The sequence below is a fragment of the Nannospalax galili genome, unplaced genomic scaffold (assembly GCF_000622305.1).
Source record: "Nannospalax galili isolate Female #2095 unplaced genomic scaffold, S.galili_v1.0 scaffold123, whole genome shotgun sequence".
Lineage (NCBI taxonomy): Eukaryota > Metazoa > Chordata > Mammalia > Rodentia > Spalacidae > Nannospalax > Nannospalax galili.
Genome location: NW_008350332.1, coordinates 1,567,685 through 1,591,525, shown reverse-complemented (window position 1 = coordinate 1,591,525; position 23,841 = coordinate 1,567,685). Strand labels below are relative to the sequence as shown.

At 39.5% G+C, this 23,841-nt stretch overlaps 1 protein-coding gene across 16 annotated transcripts in view; it reads left to right on the top strand.

The window, feature by feature from the left end:
• Positions 1–23,841, top strand: part of Pard3 (par-3 family cell polarity regulator) — a gene marked incomplete at its 5' end in the record, with an annotated part of 355,877 nt that overhangs the window by 118,813 nt on the left and 213,223 nt on the right. For 6 of the 16 annotated variants that reach the window (XM_029570672.1, XM_029570668.1, XM_029570670.1 and 3 more), the window contains 5 exon segments: positions 1,587–1,737; positions 9,480–9,669; positions 14,787–14,938; positions 15,939–15,983; positions 21,171–21,398. In XM_029570672.1, coding sequence (XP_029426532.1) covers positions 1,587–1,737; positions 9,480–9,669; positions 14,787–14,938; positions 15,939–15,983; positions 21,171–21,398 — 766 coding nt within the window. 16 annotated transcript variants of the gene reach the window in all.

Here is a 23,841-nt window from a genome sequence, read left to right as displayed (position 1 = left end):
GAATTGACTTGTAAGAGACAGCTGTCCTAAGGACCTTTAAAAAAAAAAAAATTAACTAGGTCTCTTGTATCCCACACTGACCTCAAACTCACTATGTAGCCAATAATGAATGACCTTGAACTCCTGATCTACCTGCCTTCACCTCTCAAGTGTTAGGAATACAGTTGTGAGCCACTATACCCAGTTTATCAGTGCCAGAGACTGAACCCAGGGCCTCATGCATGCTAAACAAGCATTCTACCAACTGAGCTACCCTCCCCACCAACCCTTTTCTTAAAGTCCTTACTCATTTAGCAGATTGCATATATTTGCTTAATGCTCATATGATTGTGTGTTTCATCAAAACATTTGGTCCTGAGCTCAGGGTGGATGATGCACTTAAGTGTGAAGAACAGTGATGACAGATGCGTGATGACAGATGCGTGTAATGTCGGTCCCCATGACACAGAGGTAGAGTCCCCTGAGCAGTACTCATGAAATAGAGGTAAAGGTTCCCTGGGCTTGCTGGCCAGCTAGACACACTGCAATCTGTAAGCTCCAGTTCCGTGAGAGACCGTACCTCAATACATAAAGTGGGAAGTGATTGAGGAAGATACTCAAAGTCAACTCAGGCTTCCACATGCATGTACACCCAAACACGTGTCCGCACACATGCAAACATGCATATGTATAATGCAAACACACTACACATATATATACATGCAAAAAATTTGGTCCTTACTGTCATGCTGTTCTGCACATGCTTAAAGTGTTTCCAAGCTGCTTCCTTAAACTTAAAGATTGTCTTACTTTGAAGCTGGGTGTGGTGGCTCATGCCTTTAATCCGAGCACTTGCATTCCTATAGTCCCAGCACTTGGGAGGAGGAGGCAGAAGCAGAGGCAGGCAGATCTCTGTGAGTTCAAGGCCAGCCTGGTCTACATAGTGAGTTCCAGGTCAGCTGGGGCTACAGAGAGACCCTGTCTCAAAAGACATAAATAAATAAATAAATAAATAAATAAATAAATAAATAAATAAATAAATAAATAAATAAATAAATAAATAAATAAAATAAATAAAGTCTTACTTTGATATGACAATGAGCCTTAATTTCTACAGAATTTAAGTGCAGTGTGTCGCTAAAGACACCTAAGCTAAAAGATGGAGAGGGCAAACATATTTATTTATGTCCTGTGGCTACAGAAATGAACCAAAGTCTAGCATCTATTCTGACAAAGCCAACCTTTGACAGAACAGCAGCTAGCAATGAATTCCAAATTAAGCTGTAATTTACCTTGACCTCAATACATGCTAACAGTCAAACTGAAAAAATAAGCAACAAGATAAGACTTTAAAAAAAAAATCTTTTAATATACATATTTTTCTTCCAGTGGTTGAAATCTGACAGAGCTCCATGGGAGGCATGGACTGAAGTGCCACTGAAAGTTGGTCATTAGGCCAAGCTGTCAGCACAAATTATTTTGGTATAGGTTGAAAAGTTCTAGTTCATTTGGTGCCTGGTTGGACGCAAGCCTTAGGAAGTTGTTATAACGCCCCCATGCTGCTAATGGCCTCCCGGACTCACTTTCCCTGCCCCCTTTCTCTGTAGCTGAGGTCACCTGGGAGCCCTGCTGGACCTGAGCTACCCATTGAAACAGTGTTGGATGACCGAGAGCGGAGGATCTCCCATTCTCTCTACAGTGGGATAGAGGGGCTGGATGAGTCGCCCACAAGGAATGCTGCACTCAGCAGGATAATGGGTGAGTCAGGTAAAGCTCTCCTCATCTCATCTCATTTCCTGTTTATGCGTGCTCTGGTTCACTAAGAGGTGATTAATGCAATATTAATGTAAAAAGGAGGCCTGTGATTCCAAGAGGAAAAAGAACAGGTTTGTTATGATCATTCGGGAAACACTGATGTGAGGAGAGTACAACCATGCACTGAATGGTTAAATGAGCTAGCTTCCAATCCCAAAAGTATGCTGAGGACAGAAAGGAAAAGGATCTCAAAGAAATGTGATCATGATAGCCTTAGCTTGTTGGAACTAATAAGGGAAACTATGTTTCACAAAATATCAAGGGCCAAGGAGATTGCTCAATTGGTAAAATCCTTGCCTTGCCACCCCTCAGAACACCCGTAAAAAGCCAGGTGTGGTGGCACATATCTGTAATCCCAGCACAGGGAGGTGGAGACAGGAAGATCCCTAGAGATAATTAGCAGCCAGTCAACTTAGCCTAATCAGCAATCTCCAGGTCCCAATAAGAGACCCTATCTCAAAAACACATGGTGGGTGGCTCCTGAGGACCAAAACCCAAGGTTGACATCTGACCTCTACATGAATGCACACACGTGCATACACACATGCACGCACGTATATATGTACACTAATCATAATTTAGTTCTTTATGGCAAAAGGAATGCAGAAGTTCTGCCACTCTGAGTAGCATAGCCGTAGAGGAAGATGAAACGAACACAGATACACTTTCCTCTAAAGGATTCGTGGTTCCCTTGTATTTAGTAGGATCTTTGCCACATTTCTACTTTACTAAAGCTTTTGCCTTTAAATTCATTAGTAAAACTCTGTGCCCTTTGTTGGAATCTACCCCATACTGCCTGCCGGGCCCCCAGTGGGTAATGAGGTTATAAGCGCTGTTCTCCTACAGTTCAGCCTTCTCGTAACAGACCCAGTTAATAAAGCCTTGCTCTGCCACTGGAGAGGATGGGTTTATAGAATTGCTCATCTTGAGATTAGCTTGAGAGACTTTTCAAATTTAAAGTATAAGAGACACTTTTGATTGAAATAACACCTGACACAAAACAATGGGATTACTGTTCTGTTTTGCAATGCTCTTAATTTAAAGCAAAACCCTAAATTTAGTTGCATTTTGAGTATATTCAGTGCAGATCTAATATAAATGCAAGTTTCCATTGTGCAAAATCAATGAAACAGAGTTTGGTTAATTTGTCTGAGGGTGTTTTTGGAAAGCCTTCCTTGGCAAGGCATTGTGTTAGTAGTACATATAGGTGAATTAAGAAATAGTCTCAGTGGGTGTGATAACACACACCTTTAATCCCAACCTTTGGGTATCAGAGGCAAGTGGATCTCAGTAAGATTGATATGAGCCTGATCTACCTAGTGAGTTCCATGCCACCTGAAGCCACTGGAAGACCCTGTATCAAAACAAAACAAAGAACAACAATAAATAATAAATAAATAATAGACAAACAGTCTCAGAGCTAGACTTGGTGGTGCAAGGCCTTTAAACCCAGAACTTGGCATGCAGAGGCAGACAGATCTGTTTGAGGCTAGCCTGGTCTATGGTGAGTTCCAGGCCAACAGATTCTGCACAGTGTGAGACCCAATCTCAAAAATAAATAATAAACAAATAATAATAAGTAAATGAAACAGCCTTGGAACTGGAGAGATGGCTCAGTGGTTGAGGTACTACTCTTGCAGAGGACCCAAGCTCAATTCCCATCACCACATGACAGCTCACAAATCTTAAGAAACATTTCCTGAGCCAGGTATGGTGGCACAGTCCTTTAATCCCAGCATGCAGGGGGCAGAGGCAGGTGGATCTCTGAGTTCAATGTCAGCCTGATCTACATAGTATGTTCCAGGCCAGCTAGGGCTACAGGGAGACCCTAGCAGGTGGAGAGACAAACTGATAGAGGGATGGAAGGATGAAGGAAGGAAAGATGGAAGGAAGGAAGGAAGGAAGGAAGGAAGGAAGGAAGGAAGGAAGGAAGGAAAGATGGAAAGATGGAAGGAAAGATGGAAGGAAGGAAGGAAAGATTGCCTGTATCTTCAGAGAGCTTTCTACTGAGCACAGTAGGAAACCCATATCAAGATGACTAGTGCAGCCTTCTGCCATTCCTCCTCTGGTCCTTCTAGCTTTCTTCTTTGGAGAAATGATCTTGTTAAGTGTAGAACTTTGATATATCAACCTTGGGTCTGCTCTGCCAATGCTTTTCTAATTTTTCCTTAGAGAAAGTCAGGGAGGGAATCTTTGCTGTTGGTTTGAATACTGTTAGGTGTGCACCTAACTTCTCAGGTTTGGCATTTGCCCGTCAGTCACCACTCTTCACTGCTCATGAGTTGTCTGTGCATTCTTAGCTTGGGTGTAAAGCATCCTTGTTGGGTTATTTCTGCTGACAAAGTTTTAGACTTCCTGAGAAAGAGTGCGTGTGCATGTGTTCCCGGATCTGTGTGCATACAAAGTGATATGCTGTAATTTCCCCTTTATTATAGGAACGTAGGATTTGCCATACTGATCAGCCCATTGGTGCACCAGCTCCTGTAACCTGCATCCTGCCTCCAATCCCTGGTGCTTCGGAGGAAGGCGAAAACCTAACATTCAAACATACACCAACCTCTGTCCCAATTTTTCACCTAGTGACTTGTTGAAATACTGTAACATGGGTTGAGGGGTGCGTCTGTCACCTAATTTTCTTATCTTTGACTTGTTTAGTACTTTGTAGTTGGTATTCTGGTTGGCACTGTTTCTCCTCCCTCTGGTAGTATGTAATGAACCCTAACACTCCAGTGGGCTCTCCTCGAAGGCCTGACCCTCCCAGCTCTGCTTTCTGGTGCTCTGCGCATGTCCTAAGTTACATAGGCTGGAGGGTGACACTCAGTAGGCCAAATTTTCACTGTAGAATACTTTTTGGGGGAAGGATACTGCTGATTGAATCCAGGTCCTTTCACTGAGGTACATCCCAAGACTTCAAGTGCATATATCCGTATGCAGCTTTTTATGTGTTGTACTACAGACTAGGTCCCATATGGCTTCACCTTGAGAAATGTATGTACTTAATTTATCTTGCTGTTTACAAATAGGAATTACTATGCCTTTGTCCAACCTTACCTACTGGCCTTAGGAATTGCATGCTATTGATGAAGTTCCTTAACACCAAGATTAGAAATCCTTCAAAAGGGACTGGAGAGATGGCTCAGCAGTTAGGAGTACTGACTGCTCTTGCAGAGGACCTGGGTTTGGTTCCCAGCACCTACATGGTGACTAATAACCATCTCTAACTCCAGTTCCAGGGAATTTGATGCTCACTTCTGGCTTCCATGGGCATTACATGTATATGGTAGGTACACTTACATACATGCAGGCAAAACACTCACACACATAAAAATAAATAAACAAATGAGTAAATAAACAGATAAAGTTTAACAGATAATAATAAAGAATAATTTTTTAATAAACAGATAAATAAAAAAAGAAATTCTTCAAAAAATTTTATCTTGCCACTGTTACGAAAGCAACACTTGGTATCAGAGTGTTGTGTCCATCCACCTGCTGACTTGCACTGTGTCAGGTGCCTGCAAATTCTCAGCCAGGTCCCACCTATCTAGTTGGTTGTCTGTTACATCTTTGGGGGTCACTTCTGTGTAGACCACTGCATGATCTCATATAACAGAAAGACAAAAGTGTATTGAAATTCCTAATTTTATGACACGAAGAAGTAAGTGATTTATATTAACAGGCAAATTTTCACCAAGAATACTCCCTGCATGAGACCAAAGGAAGTTTTGAAGTGTGATCATTTTCTAAAAGGAACACATCCCCGGAGAGTCTTCTAAAATGCACACCAAGAAAGGAACAGCCCTTCTACTTATAAGGATGTCAGTGTCCACAGTCACATTTCTCACCTAGCAGATAAAAGAATTGAGCCCAAGCCCATGATAATATTTTTGTTGTTTGGTTGGTTTGGCTGTTTCCTCTTTCTAAAAGTGACCCTCTTTGGGAATGCCAGGATCTCATGGTGAGTGTGAGTGACATCCTGACATTTTCCTTTTATTTACTGGACTAACAGGCATGGGATGTCTCCAGAGCCTAGTCTACCCGGCCCTCACTGTAATCGCATAACTAAGGCACAACCTCCCATCCACATCACCTGTCCCATTCTGTGCTTCTCGGGGAGTTATGGACCAGTGGAGTTAAGTGGCTCGACTGAACCACAATTAGTGTAATTCTCTGCGTTCTGAGTTCCTCATTTAGTCACATCTAATGTATCTCCTTAGCATGGGTAGGTCACTCAGAATTGTGACCAAAGGCCAGATTTATCCACAAGTCATTTATTTTGACTGGATTTCCACTGCCATTGGGTTTAAAAGAGGAGTCCTATTCTTATTATCACAAAGTAACTCACAGATCTGGGGCTGTAACTAAGTGTGCTTGCCTAATATGTACAGTCCCCTACATTCAATCTCCAGCACCACAGAAATAAATAAGGAGGTGAATAGGAAATTAGTCAGATAGGTGGATAGATAGATGATAACCAGCCTGCTGAGAAGTAAGATTTCTCTCTTGAAAAGGCTCAAAACATTTTTACAACTATTGGCTATGTATATTAATAACAACAATTAAAGAATAGGCATACTTAATTTAAACAACATCGTCACTTAAAATTTATTGCAAATTCATGTTTTGGGAGCATGGAACCTTCTTTTTTTTCAATTTTTTTGTCTGTATAGTTTTGTTTAAAGAAATTTTTATTTTGAGCTAAAATTTTGTTCTATTTTACTATTTATCTCAGTGGTTTCTATATTCTTACTTTTATGGTGAGTTTAAATAATTATGAATTATTTTCATATTTCAGAATATTCTTTTCTTGTTAGAAATTTAACAGAAACATGGGACATGTTTGCTGTTTCTATGATGAGCATGTGGCTGGCTGAATTTTCTTTTTGTTTGTTCCTATATCATGCATTGTGTTGCATTCCATGTAAATATAAATTCATCAATGAATAAATGTTTAGTTAAACAATCATTTTGTATGTTATTGTTTCATTCCTCTTAAGATCCTGAACATTCACTGCTTAGTCTGTAGATGATGACTAACTAATTGAGGGAAAAAGAGAATTTACCCATGAAAAAGATTGATTGACGCCACCTCACTTCATGCTTAGGAGAGTTCATGCTTAGGATTTGCCAAGGACCAGAAGAGGTCATGAGGAGTCCCTGGTTTGCTTGGTGGGATATATAGCTTTGAAATTTAGATGCTCAGTACTCCTGCTAATTTCTGGAACCAGATCCAAAAACAGTTCCTGACAAGCAAGCTAAGAAGTGGAAAATATGAATAATCAAATCTTGAAATCTTATGAAATATTAGACTGGAGAATAATTCATGAGAGAAAAATGTAAGAGAGACTTGTTGCCATTGGGATGTGTGTGTGTGATTCTGGGTTGCTTAAGGTAAAATATTACTATACAAAACAGCATCACAAAAAAAAAGGATTACATGACCATCCTCTGTTCTGCATTGCTTTTTAGGCTTTCACTAAGAATATATGCGTCAATGCAAGGGTTTCCATGTTTCTGTTCAAAAAGGTGTACAGTGTGATTACTCTGTGGTATTTCCCTCAGTAAATAATTTGTGGATTAGTACTTGACATTTATAATGTGATGTATGCTTGGATCCTTGGCTTGATATTCTGTATGGTCATTTAGGAGACAAGGTATGTCTTGAAACAAAACATTGCTTTGACCAGTGAAGGACTTTTCCTGCCTGTAAGTGATATTTTGCTGAGCAGGTTTATACTCTAATACCCTAGAACTGGAGTGGGAAGAAATGAGTGATTTGAGATCGATCAAGACATAAATGATTGCATTTCATTTATATTTGTGTCATGAGCATTCATAGGAAGCTGCCAGTTTCCAAATCTTGCTAAGATTTGAAATCAGAGTAGGAAGTTTTCCTTGCTAGTCTGCTGAGTAGAGGTTTCAGTGAGCACGTATGGTTTCTCTAACAGACCACTTGATGATAAAGATGATACATTTGCTATTTTCCAGTTCCTTTGTATGGACTGTCCTAGAAAGATGTGTAGCAACTTAAATATTTTTTAAATTTCTTTACTGAAATATTTGCGATCGATATGTTATACTTTAAACTTGCCTTTCCAGTACATCTGTGAACATTCAACATGTTAATGAGTGTTCAGTTTTAAAGTTAGATCCAAGACTAATATTGAAATGCTAGTAGAGCCAGGTGTGGTGGCTCAGGCTTTTTATCCCAGCACTCAGGAGACAGAGGTAGGCAGATCTCTGTGAGATCAAGGCCAGACTTGTCTACATTATGAGTTCCAGGCCAGCTATGGCTACTGGGAGACCTTGTCTCAAAAATAAAAAATAAAATTAAAAAGCTGATAGGTTCTGTGTACATTGTTGTTGAACTATTTTGAAAACTTTATTTAAAAGAACACCTGGTAAAGGCTCAGCAAAGTTCTGTTTGGGTACCAACTGGTATAGTTAATTGAACAAATCTGAACATTAGACCTATAGTAAGAATTTTCCTTGCCTCCTAGGAGGTGGACAGGGAAATCATCCAGGCCCCTTGTTGGAATTTGTGTGGTTGTCCTGTGAATTTAGATGCTTACAAGATATGTCCCTGAACCAAAACTTTGTCAAATTATTTATGCTCAGAAAACTTAGGGCCCACATTTTGAAAGGAAGTTACAAGAACTTTAGATGATTTGGAGATTAAAAACAGCATCATTTGTGTGCCACCTTTATCTTTAAGAACTCAGGGCCTTGAAACCTAATTTCTTCCCCCCAAAGTTTGTGATGTGTAAGTGAATTTCATGCTTATCTATGAACCTTTGCAGATTTTCCTGCAAGGGACTAGGACAGGACACTTTGGGTCTTTCCTACCTGAATTTATCAGAATTGACAGAGTGAACAAAGCCTTAAGAAAATGTATTGGGATCCTAAGTTTTCACTTCATGGTCACCCTCATTTCAAAGTCCCTTTCTGTTTCTTCCTGGCCATGTCAAGTATCACCTGAATTTGTCATAGGTTAATGATATTCTTGTCAATTTCTGGGATAAATGCCATCCTTCTTTCTAGCAAAAAAGTCACAGTCATCATTCTAAACCCATGTCTAATGTTCAACTTTTGTAGACATTCTCAACTTTCCTCCCCCCTCAGCCCTCCACTAACCCAGGTCAATACCACCCAAGGGTGCCTTGGCACAATCCTTATATAGTCATGCATGCAATTGCCCTGGTCTATAGGTTCTTGTCCTCTCCTTAGTATGTACTCCACTAAGTACAGAGATGATGTCTCCTAGCACCTATCTGCTATGTAGTTGCCTGGTGACTGGATGGGTGGATGATTGCTGTAAGTTAGTATCGCCTCCCTCCGAATTTCCTGGTAATATTTCCCAAAGCATTCTCATACCATAGAAGCTCTGTATCGTTTTCACAGTAAGAAGACATTTTGGTGGTTAGTTTTATCTTTGGGAAATTTAAAACCAGAGATGTTTTATACTGAACTGTGGGCTGTATGGCCACAGTGTCAGAGTCAGTAATATAGACCAAGGTCTGTGTTTGACAATCCTTTCTGAAAAATAAATACACTAAATTCTATCTCATTCCACCAGGTTGAGCAGGTGTGTCAAAACTTGGACTTTTTTTAATTTAGCAAAGTTTTAAAATTAACAGGCTGGGCCCCTACATTGACATCTAGAATTTCTCTTTTTCACTGTACAGGTAAATGCCAGCTGTCCCCCACAGTGAATATGCCACATGATGACACTGTCATGATTGAAGATGACAGACTGCCTGTGCTTCCTCCTCACCTCTCTGACCAGTCCTCTTCCAGCTCCCATGATGACGTGGGGTTCGTGATGACAGAGGCCGGCACGTGGGCCAAGGCTGCCATCAGTGACTCAGCTGACTGGTGAGTGGGCAATGCAGGGCTGGCAGACTGCTCTAGTGCATTCACTTTTATTTTGTGTTTTATATGACCTATTAATGAACAAAATTAATGAACCTTTATCACAGCTTTCTATTTTCATGGTTTTTATTCTCCCTGATCACTCTTTCAATAAAAGATTACACCCAACCCTGTAAACTTGCTCAATTGTTTTAGCCTTTGAGAGCTATGGTTAGTAATTTAGCTACAGTGACAACAAAACTACCACTCTCCATTAAAAACCTTACTCATTTAAGCTTGGGCATTTATTAATTTTAGATTGCTGCTAATTTTATGAATTGTTTTTCTACTAAATAATGTCAGAGCAAATCCCAAATTGATTCCAACAATTAGCTAAAAAAACCAATAGTTCATGTCCTTGGGAAATGGAGATTTTATTGAGGTTTTCTTTTCATTTTCTTTTTTTCCCCTCTCTTTGGGGGATGTATACATGTATGTGCATGTTTATGCTCATCTGTGAGTGTGCATGTAGAGACCAAAGGCTAGCATTGAGTGTCTTCATCACTTGCTCCCACTGAACCTAGAACTTGCTGTTGGTTAGGCTGGCTGTTCAGCCAGCTCCAGGGATACTCCTGTCTCTCCCTCCATTCCCTCCATCTCCCCAGCACTGGGATTACAGGCTTGTGCTGCCACACCCCACCTTTTACTGAAGATCCAAAATCAGGTCCTTATGCTTATGCAAGCAAGCACTTTACATACACACCCATCTCTCCAACCCTACGTTTTCTGTTCAGTGTTACAACTCTACTATCTATCAGGCTTTGACTGCTTCTAACACAGACACTTTGGGGCACTCTCTTGATTTTTTTTTTTCTTTTCTTTTTTTGCCTTTGTGTCTGTAAAAGAAGGCATTTGATGCTATTTGTCAATGTGTGACTCATGAATGTGGTCCTATCATTTAGTCTACATGCCTGGTAGATATGTATGTCAGCAAGCAAAACTTGCTTCACTGGTATGCATGGGTACCTCCTACCCATTCCCTCTCTGCAGTTGGAGGTATTGAGGACAGGCGTTTATTTGTGTTAACATTTTAGCAGTGATTTTAGCAAGTAAAACACTCCTTAGTCTTCTTCCCCTTCTAATATGAGCTCAGGAAAAAATGGCTCATCTATTTGCTAATTCTGCAGGTGCTCTCTTGAAAGAGCTTCCCTTGTTATTGGGGCCCTTGAAAAGTTTATCTCTAGCTTTTGTTTCTTTCCATTTTAATTCTCTTTTTGAACATACAAGATATAAAAATAGAGCTGGCTGAGATGATAATAGCTTAGTGTTGAATGAGTTTTTTGGTTAAGTGAAGGGGGAGGACAGCAATATACAGGGAGGAAAATGCTTGAAATCTACGGATGCTGTTTAATGTGAATAGTGTTTGTATCTTTCTGGAAGTGAGAACAGAAATGGAGTTTAGGTCTCTTCCTACAGTGTTCATCTTGGAGATTCAAAAGCCCTTGAATCTCCACCATGATGAAGTAGAGGGGTGATAGGGACATCTACGTGGGGCCTCAGGAGGCTCTGCAGGGTAGAAAGACACTGAGAGCTTGCAGGGATGGCTTGTGGCGTTAATTTCTCTGAGGTGGGTTTTGGTGAGGACGTCTATGATTTTCTCTGGGGACTGTAGGGCAAAGGAGGGCATATGAGTGAAGGGTTATCTAAACACACGTGGCAGCTGTTCAGGCTCACAGTTGAGAATGTAAGCTTTTCCAATCTTGACAATATCTCCCTAAGCTTTGATGAAAATGTTGGGAAAACAGAGGGCAGGAGGGCAAGATTAATAACTGGAATTTCGATAACACGCGGGGGTTGCTGGGGGGATGGCTCCTTCAGAGAGTCACCTGCCAGTCTTGCATTCTCACTTGTTAATATTCTAGTACACTGTTTATTGTCTCTAAAACGAGTTTAATGGGTATATTAATAGGAAGGAATTAATTATGTCACGGTTTAAGAATATTTAGTTATTTTAAGACTTAGTAATTTGCAGACTCATTTGACATTTTAAAATGTGTACATTTATAATTGACTGTACACTTGTCAAAGCTAAATGTGTCAAATGGCTATCCTTCTAATTTATTAACTTACAGAATATACTTTTTCCATCTATTTAGTTGATGTAGGGACCATTAAGTATGTTTTTAAGGGAAGTGAAAGATAGAACAACAAATTGTAATTTTGATAATAGCATAATTTTGGAAGTCATAAAATGAGTTTGGAAATATGCTAAATGGAGATTTTAGGCAATGTTAGCAGGAACAATTTAAATTTCTTTGAAAAATTTTTGCTAGTAATTTCTGTTAAAACTGTTTCATCTCGGAGTGGTAATATTGCAGATCTGTACTCCCAGCTCTCAGGAAATAGGACGATCACAGTTTACAGCCAGCTTGGGCTATAGTAAGACAGGCATGGTGGTGCATGCCTTTAATTCCAGCACTCTGGAGGCAGAGGCAGATGGGTTGAGGCCAGCCTTGTCTACACAGTGAGTTCCAGGCCATCTGGGGCTACAGAGAGACCCTTTCTCAAACAAACAAACAACAACAAAAAGGAAACCAACTAATGGGGCTGATGAGATAACTCAGTGGAAAACGTGCTTTCTGCCCAAGCGTGAGAACCCAAGTTTTTTTCTGTAGCACCCACATAAAAACTGGACAAATCTGGTGGCTTGCCTGTAATCCCAGCACCCGGAAGAAAGAAACTAAGGATCCCAGGGGCAAGCTGGCTAGCTGTACTAGCAAAATCATTGAACCCTGAGTTCAGCCAGAGACCCTGACTTAGTTAGCTTTCTGTTGCTGTGATAAAAACACTGAGCAAAAACAACTTGGGGAGGAAGTTTCAACTTACATCTCCCAGGTCATAGTTCATCACTGAAGGAAGCCGACAGAAACTCAGGGAAGGAACCTGGAGCACAGACAAGGAAGTACGCTGCTTACTGGCTTGCTCTCCCGGCCTTAACACAAGACCACGTGCCCAAGGGTGGCACCACTTACAGTGGTCCAGGCCCTCCCATATCACTTAACAATAAAGAAAATGCCCCACAGACATGACCACAGACCAGTCTAATGAAGGAAATTCCTCAGTTGAGGTTCCTTCCCCCCAGATGTGCCAAGTTGACAACTGAAGCTATCCAGCTGTTAGACCCTACCTCAGTAAATATAATTGCAGAGCCACTCAGGAAGACACCCATTGTTAACTTCTGACCTAAAGTACACATATTCATGAGCCTCCCCCCCAACACAGGTGAATACATACACACCCTCCATATGTGCAGACATTCACAAATAGTAAATAAACCAAAAAAATCTGTATTTCAAACTCATTATGTCTACAAATTTGATGCCTTTATGGAGTATGAGTTTAAACTGTTCTACTTGCTACAAAAAGGGGGAAAAAAAAACACCCAAAGCTAAGACAAATGAACAACAAAAAAGAGAAGTTGCTAAGCAATAAGAGGTCTACTTTCTGTATATAGAAGAATAGCTGCATTCAGTGTATTCAGTGTTGACTGCCTCAAAATTAAGTCATAGTTATCATGTGGGTTTTCATTTGTTTATTTCTATGGTTGTGTTTCTCAGCTGGGTGTCTTACTCTGAAATTGTTGGCCATTTTTGTCAAAAGCTGACCCTAGTCTGTGCCTGGACCCCTCAGATCCCAGTTTAAAATTGACCTTACTTCTTGGAGTTTCTAATCTGTTGAAGTTCTAGAGGAGAGTAGAGTGCAAGCAAAATGCCATGCATTAAGACAAACCTTTGCTCCCTGTGGGGCATAGCCACGTTTTTCTGTGTGCCGGGCCCTGGGCTCTGGCAAGACAGCTAAGGTGGAACAGAGTCAGAACTTGAGTTCTCCCATTGACTTTGAAAGATGTGAGCCAGTGTTTCTGTGAAGAATGTGAAGGCAAATAGGCTGGGGGCTTCACACCATTCTCCTATTGGTAGTGAAAATTTGGAGAATCGCAGGCTCAATTTCTGCTCTATACCACCAGATCCCATCCCTTCACTAATATGTAATGTGTCACAGGCTTAGGGAGGCCTGCAGGCATGGGAAACGAGTGGGAGTCTGTGGTAAATTCCACTGCTGCAGCAGATGTGGCCTCCTCAACCCCCTGGCCTGCTAGCTGAGGAGGGGCAGTCTTCTCCCTGGCTGCCTAAGAGTGCTGGCTCTACCAACAAAGAAGAGCTGCCGCGCTTATTTACGTGGTGTGTTCAGCAGGGAGAAAAAGGCATGTCCTGAGTTGGAACTGTGCTCAGAGCACCTCGTTGCCTGTTTAAAATAGATCCAGAGTCCGTGTGATCTTCAGCCACTTCCAGTGGGAAAGCACTTTGGAATATCTCAGTGTCTGTGGTTTTCCTCAGCCTCCTGTTCTCTACTTGAGCCAGTGTTGGCACCACCAAATCAAATGAACCTAGCCATACTTTTCCTGACTCCTCAGGGACTGTTCATTCTCTTGTCTATGCATCTGTTTCATATGTTAGATGAAATCTTTCTAATGAACTTGCTGAGAATAGAGATCATTCCTTCTGTGTTATTTTGATCCTGGTCTACCCAGCACAATACTCAATAGGTTCTATGGGAAGTTTGTTGAGTTGAAGTCTTTTGGGGTGATTATTTCAGAGGGACTACATCCTCATGAAAGGGTCCTCCCCCTTCTTTTTGTGAAACACAAGATAAATATATACAAGAGAATCAGAACACATCCTTTTCAAAACTGTTAAATTGCAGTTTATACGTGATCATATGTGTCTAGTACATGGCAGATTATCTCAAATATTCAACCTTTCCAAAGTCTGACAAATATCGGGCTCATTTTTAATAAGAACTTAGAAATAGTGTGTTATCGAATACAATGAAGATACAGGCAGAGGGAGGAAGAAGAAAACTCACACCCACAAGGTTACTCTGAATGTTAAATTAAATTTTCATTTTTTTCTCTTAAGTCACCTTTTTAAAAATGGACTATATTGTGTTTAGTTTAAATCTTTGAAGCGTGTACATATACTTAAACATATTCACAGACAAAAGTATATGTGAATTTTCTTGAAAATTGAAGGTCTTCTACTTTTTAGTAACTGCTTTTATGTTTCTCTCTCTGTTTACTCCAGCTCTTTGAGTCCAGATGTTGATCCAGTTCTTGCTTTTCAACGAGAAGGATTTGGACGTCAGAGTATGTCAGAAAAACGCACAAAGCAATTTTCAGATGCCAGTCAATTGGATTTCGTTAAAACACGAAAATCAAAAAGCATGGATTTAGGTAGTGAGTATAATCTCCATGAATCTTTATCTAAATAAGGTTTAGGTGTATTCAGGATAAAACTGATGGTCCCAAACACAACTGTTTACTTTGAACAATAGAGAAAATAAATGTGGCAATTGAGCAAAAATTAGTGTTTTTTTGAGTTTGAGATAGCCATGTTCTTCACACTGGCATGTTTATATACTATGTTAATGTGTGCTTTTGTATGAGCGAGGAAGCAAACACTTGTGAACCATGTCATATCCACAAATCTTTATGACATTTTAACACTTTACTATTTAAGAGGCTATTTTATTGGGATTGTATTTAGTTATCATGGGAATTTTAGCTGGAAAACAAGTTTTGGAGAAAACCCATTATCTCAATCCATGTCTGGAGTCCGGCTGCTGACACCCTCTCCCGCCTTTCATTGCTTTCCTTGAAAGGTTATTTGGAACACCTTTGTGTTTTGATCATTACAGACTTGAATCAAATTACTAATTTAAGAGAATATTTATTCTAGAAAGCATTTGAGAGCAAATGAGAGGAGGAAAATAACCATAGTTGTTCAGTCAGACACCAATCAGGTAGTGTCTCTCTTTGAATCAAAATCTACCAAAAAATATTCAGTAAATTACATGTATAAACTAAATTATTTTAAAAAAATCTTTATTAATCATACTGTAACTTATGCTATGTTCTGGTGGCTGTTTTTACTTCAAGACTAAAAACATTAATTTGTCAGATGCATATAAGAAAATTGAACAGTGCATTGCCTTGGCTAATTATGATATGCTAACATTCAAATAACACGTGTCGTGACATGAAATGACTGGCATATTGCATGGAGATACTGCTTATTTTTCTCCCTTTATTGATTATGAATGTTTGCTTGATGTTGTTTTATATGCATGAAATATTACCTAAGAATTTTGCCCTAACTGAAGATCAGGAGAGGGCTGAAGCATGTTGGGCTTTGGGTACTAACTGGGCTAACCATTATACATTTACCTTTTAACAGTAGCTGACGAGACTAAACTCAATACAGTGGATGACCAGAAAGCAGGTAAGAATGGACAGTTAGACTGTTGCCATAGAAACCATGGTCCAAGGAGCTTATCACAATTATATAGCTGCCAGTCATATTGCGTAAACATGAGCGTTCCAGTCTCACCCCAATGCTTTCATTGTGGGAAATTGAATTTCAGAAGAAAAGAAATTTTTTTCTATTATAATAAATTTATCAGCAATGTACATAGCATATGAGAAGATAATATAGTACCTTTCACATGTTAAAAACAACCTTAGATTTTCTCAATCATACTTACGTAGGAATGTTTTGTCGTGATGTTTTTAAAAAATCAAGATTCTGAGAAAACATCTTTCATTTGGACTGCTAAATTTCCAAGTCATTTATGTATTGTCTCAGTTAGTGGTTTTTATTTGAAAAGCAGCATTGCCTATATAAACATTTTTCACTAAATGACAGTGTTTAGGCTTGCTATCAATGCCTCTGCTATTGGCTCTGCTGTTCACTGCCTCTTTCTTGGATGCTGGAAATTAGCTCATAGTTAAACCTGACATTGGATTGGATTATATGATGTGTATAGCTCCATTAACTTGAAATCAGTTCTAAATTCACTGCTTCTAAAACACTGCTAAATCATTTCATAGAAATAATAATACATTGAACTCAGTTTAACAATATAGTATATATTTTATATTACTATGTGAAAATAATCAGCAGTCTGTCGGTAGTTAAGCAATGTGCTGCGTGCAGTTGAGCATGCATGATTTATTTGTGTATTTTGGAATCTTGTTTTAATTATTCTAGATCCAGGATAATGTAGTTACATCACTTAGCACTCATTAGCTTTAATTTGCCTTTTCAACCTGCTGTGATGATTAGTTTTAGCCTGTGTCCCACATACATGCATAAAGATTATCGTGGATGTAGTTGGAGTTACCATATTCTGTGAAGTAAATGATAGATTATAAATCTTGCATTCAATAAATCATAAAATTAGCTGTGTTGCAAGGCAATTAGCTACAGCCTCAATTTTACTAGTAGTTATTTTTCTTATCAAACATAAAATTCATTAAAATTCTGAAACAGAACTAGAAAGTCTTATAGTTTGTATAGGTAAAGCAACTAGTTAGTGTGTGGCATTAGTAGTATTCAATATTTTAAAGAAGTATGCCCTAAACAAAGGCCCTACAGCAAACTGAACTGCTTGTGCTGAAGTCTGAACTCTGGGCACTATGTCAGCTAGGTGAAAACAGGGCATGTTTAACTGAAACAGCTCAGAAACACTAGGAGGAAACGAATTTACCGTAATTTAAAAATAGCATACAGACTTAAATTAAAAACATTATGTAATTTTCAGGCCGGGTGTGGTGGTGCGTGCCTTTAATCCTCGCACTTGGGAGGCAGAGGCAGGCAGATCTCTGTGAGTTCTAGGCCAGCCTGGTCTATATAGTGAGTTCCAGGCTAGCTGGGTCTACAGAGAGACCCTGTCTCAAAAAGACCACCCCCCAAAATTATATAATTTTCATGATGAGAAGTCAGATTTTATCATCTAATCAAACTATGTGTTTCTAATACTTCACAATGTTAGAGTCTAGAGAAGAAGGACATTTTGTTTTTATAGTGTGCACATCTATATTAGGCAATTACATTGGAAAATCTTGGAGACAAACACTATATAGACACCAAGGTGCTTTTTGGTCTGTTGGTTTTAAATCACCATTAATAAAATATCTAAACTGTGCTCTCCCCACCCATTATCCCTCAGTGATAGATTTTCAGTTCCTTTGCTTTACTCTGCTTCAGACTTGGTGATTTTGTAGGTCAGCTCAGAAGAAGGTGTGCTGACATTGTAGCATGGGTGTCTCCCTTTACATAAGCCATTCGTAATGAAAATGGAATTCCATCTCCTTTTTGCCCCCTGCAAAAGATGTCCTTCATTGTGGCTTTTTACCTCCCAGAGGGATATTCATTGGTAGGCAGGAATTGGGACTAGAAAAGCAGGTCTAGAGCTAGGATGAAGTCCTGTGGTTAGAACATTGGCATAGCATGTGGACACAGTGGATTCTACTCTCAGCAACACAAAAACAAACAAAATCGCTCTAGGGAACATAGTCTGCGTATGATTTCCCTGACTCCTAGATTTAGAGATATGCAATAAATGTACATTCTGAAAGAAAAACAATAATGAGATTTTTAACCTTTTACTATTTCAGTTGTAAAATTCAAAATGCATTAAGAACCTAAAAGATTAATGTAAATTGAGAACCTTAAAATATTGTTTCAAAATGAAATGATACTGTTTTCATAAAATAATACTAAGTAGTCTTTGCCCATATATTATATAGAAGAACCCCTTTTCAGTTTTTATCACTAGTGAATGTTAAACTTAAAATACTGTTCTGGTGGTGCTGGGGATAGAACCTAGGGCTTTGTGCATGGTCAACAAGCATTCTACTCCTGAGCTGTGTTCCCCGCCCCAAATTCCTAATGTATCACTGAAAACCTTTTGTGAAGTTTCTTGCTTGGATGTATGATATCTGTTACAGAAGCAATGAGTGCTTTCTGTTAAGCATCAGATAGTAAGCATTTTAGGGCTAGCAGGCCATGGGGTCTCTGGCAACTGTTTAATGTTGCATGAGACTAGCCCTGGACCATATGTAAATAAGTGAGTGTGGCTGTGCTCCCACAACGTGTCCAGGTTTTGCCCTTCCTTTGCTGAGCCCTCTATAAATTGTCATGTTACCGAGGTTTGTTTTTTGTAAAACTTTCTATTGTGGCCAGGTATGGCAGCACACACCTTTAATTCTAGCAAAGGCAGGCAGATCTCTGTGAGGTGGAAGCCAGCCTGGTCTATATATCCAGTTCCAGGCCAGCTAGGGTTATAGGGAAACTCTGTAAACGCCCCCACCAAAACCCTTTCTGTTGTGAAAATTTCAACCATGCATGAACACATCATGCACAATACAATTACCAACATTTTGCTAAAATGCAGATTCACACAAGTGTAATGAATTTAGGGTAATAAATGGACAAGTAAGGCTCTAATGCTCTACATTATACACTGGTAATTTTGTGTGTAAGAGAGATGCTAGAAATTGAACTCAGGGCCCGACACATTTGTAGAGGTTTCTTGCTGGTGTAATTAATATTGCACCTTTGTCTTCCTTGCAGAGTTTCTTCATGTTGAGGGACCCTCATTTTTTAAATTCATTTTTCAGTTTTGTTATTTTGAATACATTAAATAAAAACCTCAGCTTAATTTCTGAAGAAAAGCTTACTATAGTTTTCTCTGTACAATGGCATTTGATGACAGTCAGAGCTGGGGATCCATATCTGCAGACAGATACATACACAGATATATACACACCTTCACAGCTACTCTCATCCTTACTGAACCCAAGGAAGCACCAAACATTTGCCTAATACGTGTTTTACATGACCCAAGTACCCTGGGAAATTTTGAGATCTTACAGACATAATTTCTTCAAAAAGAAAGTGCTGATTCTAGAGACTGTCAAAGAGGGTCACCCGTGTTTCCTGCTGGGCTTGATTCCTTGACATCTTCCTTTTGATTTCTTTCTTTGGAACATGGTTCATTTTCCTTCCTGTAACCTAACCTAAAGGTTGTGAATAATATGGAAAATGTACATGTCAGTTACAGTGCTGTGAAGATCAGCAGGAGTAAGATGTATCTCCTCTGTGTACTTTTGTTACAAAATAAATGATCATATACACGCAGGCCTGCATTTGGAAAGCAAAGTGTATCACCCTTTCTCCCAAGCCTGTAGCTGGATAACTTAGGGAGTATTTTTTGTCCTTAGAATCATGCCTGACTCTCTGTGTTACATGTTTAGCATCCCTTCCCTCCCTGAGCACTACCGCCCCATACTGAAAATTAGATGAAATATGTAATGTAAAGGAAGCTTTGGAAGATAATTCTTATTCTGACACTTTCAGTTTAATCTGCATTGTGTCTTACCCTCTGGACTGTGGAAAACCCGTGTCAGAGCTATTTGTCTTCCAGGTAATAACATGACGAAGCTACTTCCTAATTATTGATCGACATATGGGTTGATGACCCCATGTGGAGATAAACTATTTAGTTTTTCCACCTTACCATTTTTTTCATCTGTCTTTTTAGTAGGCTAAGTGAGGCACCAGCCCTGTCACCTGGCTTGCCCAGGTGGAGGTGTCAGCCATTAGAGGCTGCTGTCGTCCATCCCTGAATGCCAGGTCAGGTGGTGATGGATGGGGCTGTCTCATCTGCTTAAGGAAGTCAGTTTTGATTGCCCACCGAGCCAAGTCGCTTGGTATCTCAGGTTATTCTGCCTTGGATCTTTGAAAAATAGAGCCCTGTTTTTAATTCCCTGGGTTCTCCCTTGCCATCTTACTGAAATTTTCTTGGTTATTGCTAAGTCTTCCTATTTTTTAAAAAAACAGTACTCAAAGCCAGATGTGGTGGTATATGCTTTTAATCCCAATGCTGGCCTACCTGGTCTACATCATGAGTTCCAGGCCAGTTATGGCTATAGGCTATCTCAAAAAACCAACAAAATAAAACAAACAACAACAACAGGATTGGACATAGGAGGACAACCGTGTCCAGCAGTTCCAATCTCTCTTTCTGGGAAAGAGCCCTTAATGTTATTTGTGTCTATTCAAGTCTCTACTGTTCTTTTTGTAGAGCATTCTACTTCACAAAACTACCTTTTCACCTGGCACTAGCTCATCAGAACTGAGCTGGTGGCTAACAGTCCGTGGAACTGCTTTTGTTTATGTTAGGATGACAGAATAGATGAAGCCTGTGCCGGGACATCCACCTTCTGTGACCAGCTTTGTCCCATGGGAAGGCGTGTGCAGTTAGGCTAGAAAGCTTGCTCTAGACAGTGTTCTCACCCTCTGAGTTTTGAGTGCGATGATTGACTATTGTAGTTCTTTTAGCTATGTGTGTTACATTGGACAAAATTATTTGATAAAGATTTCATCTGTTCAGATAAAAACTAGTAATTTAAAGGTTTTTCTAATGAAAATAGAGACAAAAGTCCAGGGAAATTTGAAATTAGCCATAATTAGTTATTCTTTATATTTTTTTCATCTATATTTTAGAACTTACCATTGAGACAATAGTTTATACCTCTGAAAGTTTCTGCAACTCACAGATACTCAAGTTTGTGATCGTCACCTACCTCTCACTAACAATGCATTATTCTGACCACCCCCAAGGCTCCCCCAGTAGAGATGTGGGACCTTCCTTGGGTCTGAAGAAGTCCAGCTCCCTAGAGAGTCTGCAGACTGCAGTCGCTGAGGTGACCCTGAATGGGAACATTCCTTTCCACCGCCCGAGACCACGCATCATCAGAGGAAGGGGCTGCAACGAGAGCTTCCGAGCCGCCATTGACAAGTCTTATGATAAGCCCATGGTAGATGATGACGATGAAGGCATGGAGACCTGTGAGTGTCCTGGCTGAAGGAATAGCAATTACAAATTGGCTTGACAGAGCAATGGTTCTCACAGTGTGCTCCAGGGACCCATGGGTACCCAGGTCTTTCAGGGGTACCTCTGAGGTCAAAAGTGTTCCCAAAGTTGAGGTGTCAGTCGTCCCTGAAGTCTTTTGTTCTCTCAAGTCCATGTGATACTGGATGCAAACAGAAGCTGATAGGCAAAAAGGGCCTCACTATGGAGTAGCTCAGGCTAGCCTTGAGCAGGCCTGTGCTACCATGCCCAGTGAAAATTTGTCTTTTTAGCCAACATTAAAGTGAAATTTGGGGAAATAGAAGAAAAAAACTAAACTAAAACCAAATCATTATTCTTACAGTTATTTTGGAAAATGTAGGGTTTTAAATATATAATTTTTCTCACTGTATAATTGGTTTGTCACTTTTTATGATGTAATTTATCTGTTTAAACTGAGTTTTTGCACAGTGTTCAAAAAAAGTCATTTGGGTTTCTCAGTAACTCATGGGGTAGAAAGCTATACCAAAATGTTTGAAAACAGTTACTATAGTGTCTACAAAAAGATGTAAGCAGTAAATATATGCAGTAATTTGTGATCCTTAATTTTTTAAAATTTATTTTTATTTTATGTGTATGTTTTGCCTGCATGTATGTAAGCATACCATATGTGTGCAATGCCCATAGAGGCCAGAAGAGGGTGTTAGATCCCCTGGAACTGGACTTAGGATGTTTGTTAGCTACCTTGTGGGTGTTGGGATCCAAACCCAGGTCCTCTGCAAGAATAGCCAATCTTCTTAACCATTGAGCCATCTCTCCAGCCCCAGTTTGTGATCTTAAAAACAAGTTTTTGGACTGAACCAGCAGTGTATATTTGTGTGTTTTCCAAATTACTAAATATTTTAAGCCAAGCTAATTGAAAGTCGCAGGTGAATATGAGTGGGCAATATACTTTTCTATGGGCTGTTAAACGAAAAAAACAATATTTATAAATAAGTGCTTGGGGGTATCTATTTAAACATTTATTTAAAAATAACCATTCTATTGAAAAATAAGGGGAAACAGACTATTAAGGTATTTGCTTAAAGAACTTAGGACTCCTATAGCCAGATGTTACTGGTTAGTTTATTCCATAACTGTTGACTTGTATTTTATTCTTTTTAATGATGTTTCTTTTTTGTTAGTATATTAATAATTGTACAAAGCAGTAAGCTTCATCATGATGTTTTGATGCATGCACACAACATGCTCTCATCACATTATTAACCTTTGTTATTTCCAGTGTTTTAGTGTTTTGTCTTGTTTTAGTTTTGCTTTGTTTTTTCCCTGTGCTACTGAGGAACCTAGGGCCTCAGGCATGTGGGAGCACTACTGAGCTCCAGCCTGCCTTTTATCGGAGCTCTAACATGCCTGACATTTTTTATTTCAGGATTCCTGGAGGGTCACAACAAATTGTGTTAGTACATTTAATTTCACTGTATTGACAGCAATTAAACACTCCTAGACAGTCAGTAGGAAAAGCAGAGGAGGAAATAAGATCACATTTTAGTTTTTAACATCAAATGTGACTGTACCCATATGACTATTTCCTGCAAGAAAAACCGGGGGCTGTACAGCCTGATGCTAAAACTGAGACCAGAGAAAATTTATGTGGACTGTAAATTACTTTCATTTCCACATTTGGATAGGCTACTCTCAGAACACAGTCCTCAGGAAGATGGTGGCGGGAAAGAAGAGTCTTTAAAAAGATTATGTTCTAAAGAGATTTTAAACAAAATTGTATATAGATTTTGCCTGTAAAGTATAATATGTTAGGGTAATGAATATTTCTGCCTAATGCAATATGCAAGGCAAAACATAGGGAGAGGATTGCTACCAACCCACTAATCCCCCATTCACTGTCTAAATCTGGACAGGTTTTTCACTATCATCAGCCTGTGATTTCAAATAGATGCAGCCTGTTTTCACCAGATGAGGAACATATTTCCTAGTTAGCTGCCAGACCTGGTCTCCAGGATCCTGAGTCACGGTGCTGCCGCCCCTGCAGAATATTCTCCATTGTTAGGAGGGCTCCTTGTCTTTCCAACCAACACTTATGACACATTTACTGACTATGATGGATGTATATTTACAGAAGATGGAGGACTTCGGTCCCTTAACACATATTTTTCACATGTAATCACAAAGCTTCTGAACTGTTTTTTTGTTCTGTTGGTGTGTTATTTTAACCCTTTTTTGAAAGTCAGTTTTCATATATAGTGTATTTTTCCTTTAAATGTAAAGGGAGAGTGATTGTATATGAATACAGGCGTAGGCAGCTTTGTGTTATTAATGGATGCCTACAGCAGTTCCCTCTTTTTCTTTTTTTTTTTTTTTTCTTTTTTTGGTCTTTTTGAGACAGGGTCTCCCTGTAGCCCCAGCTGTCCCAGAACTCACTATGCA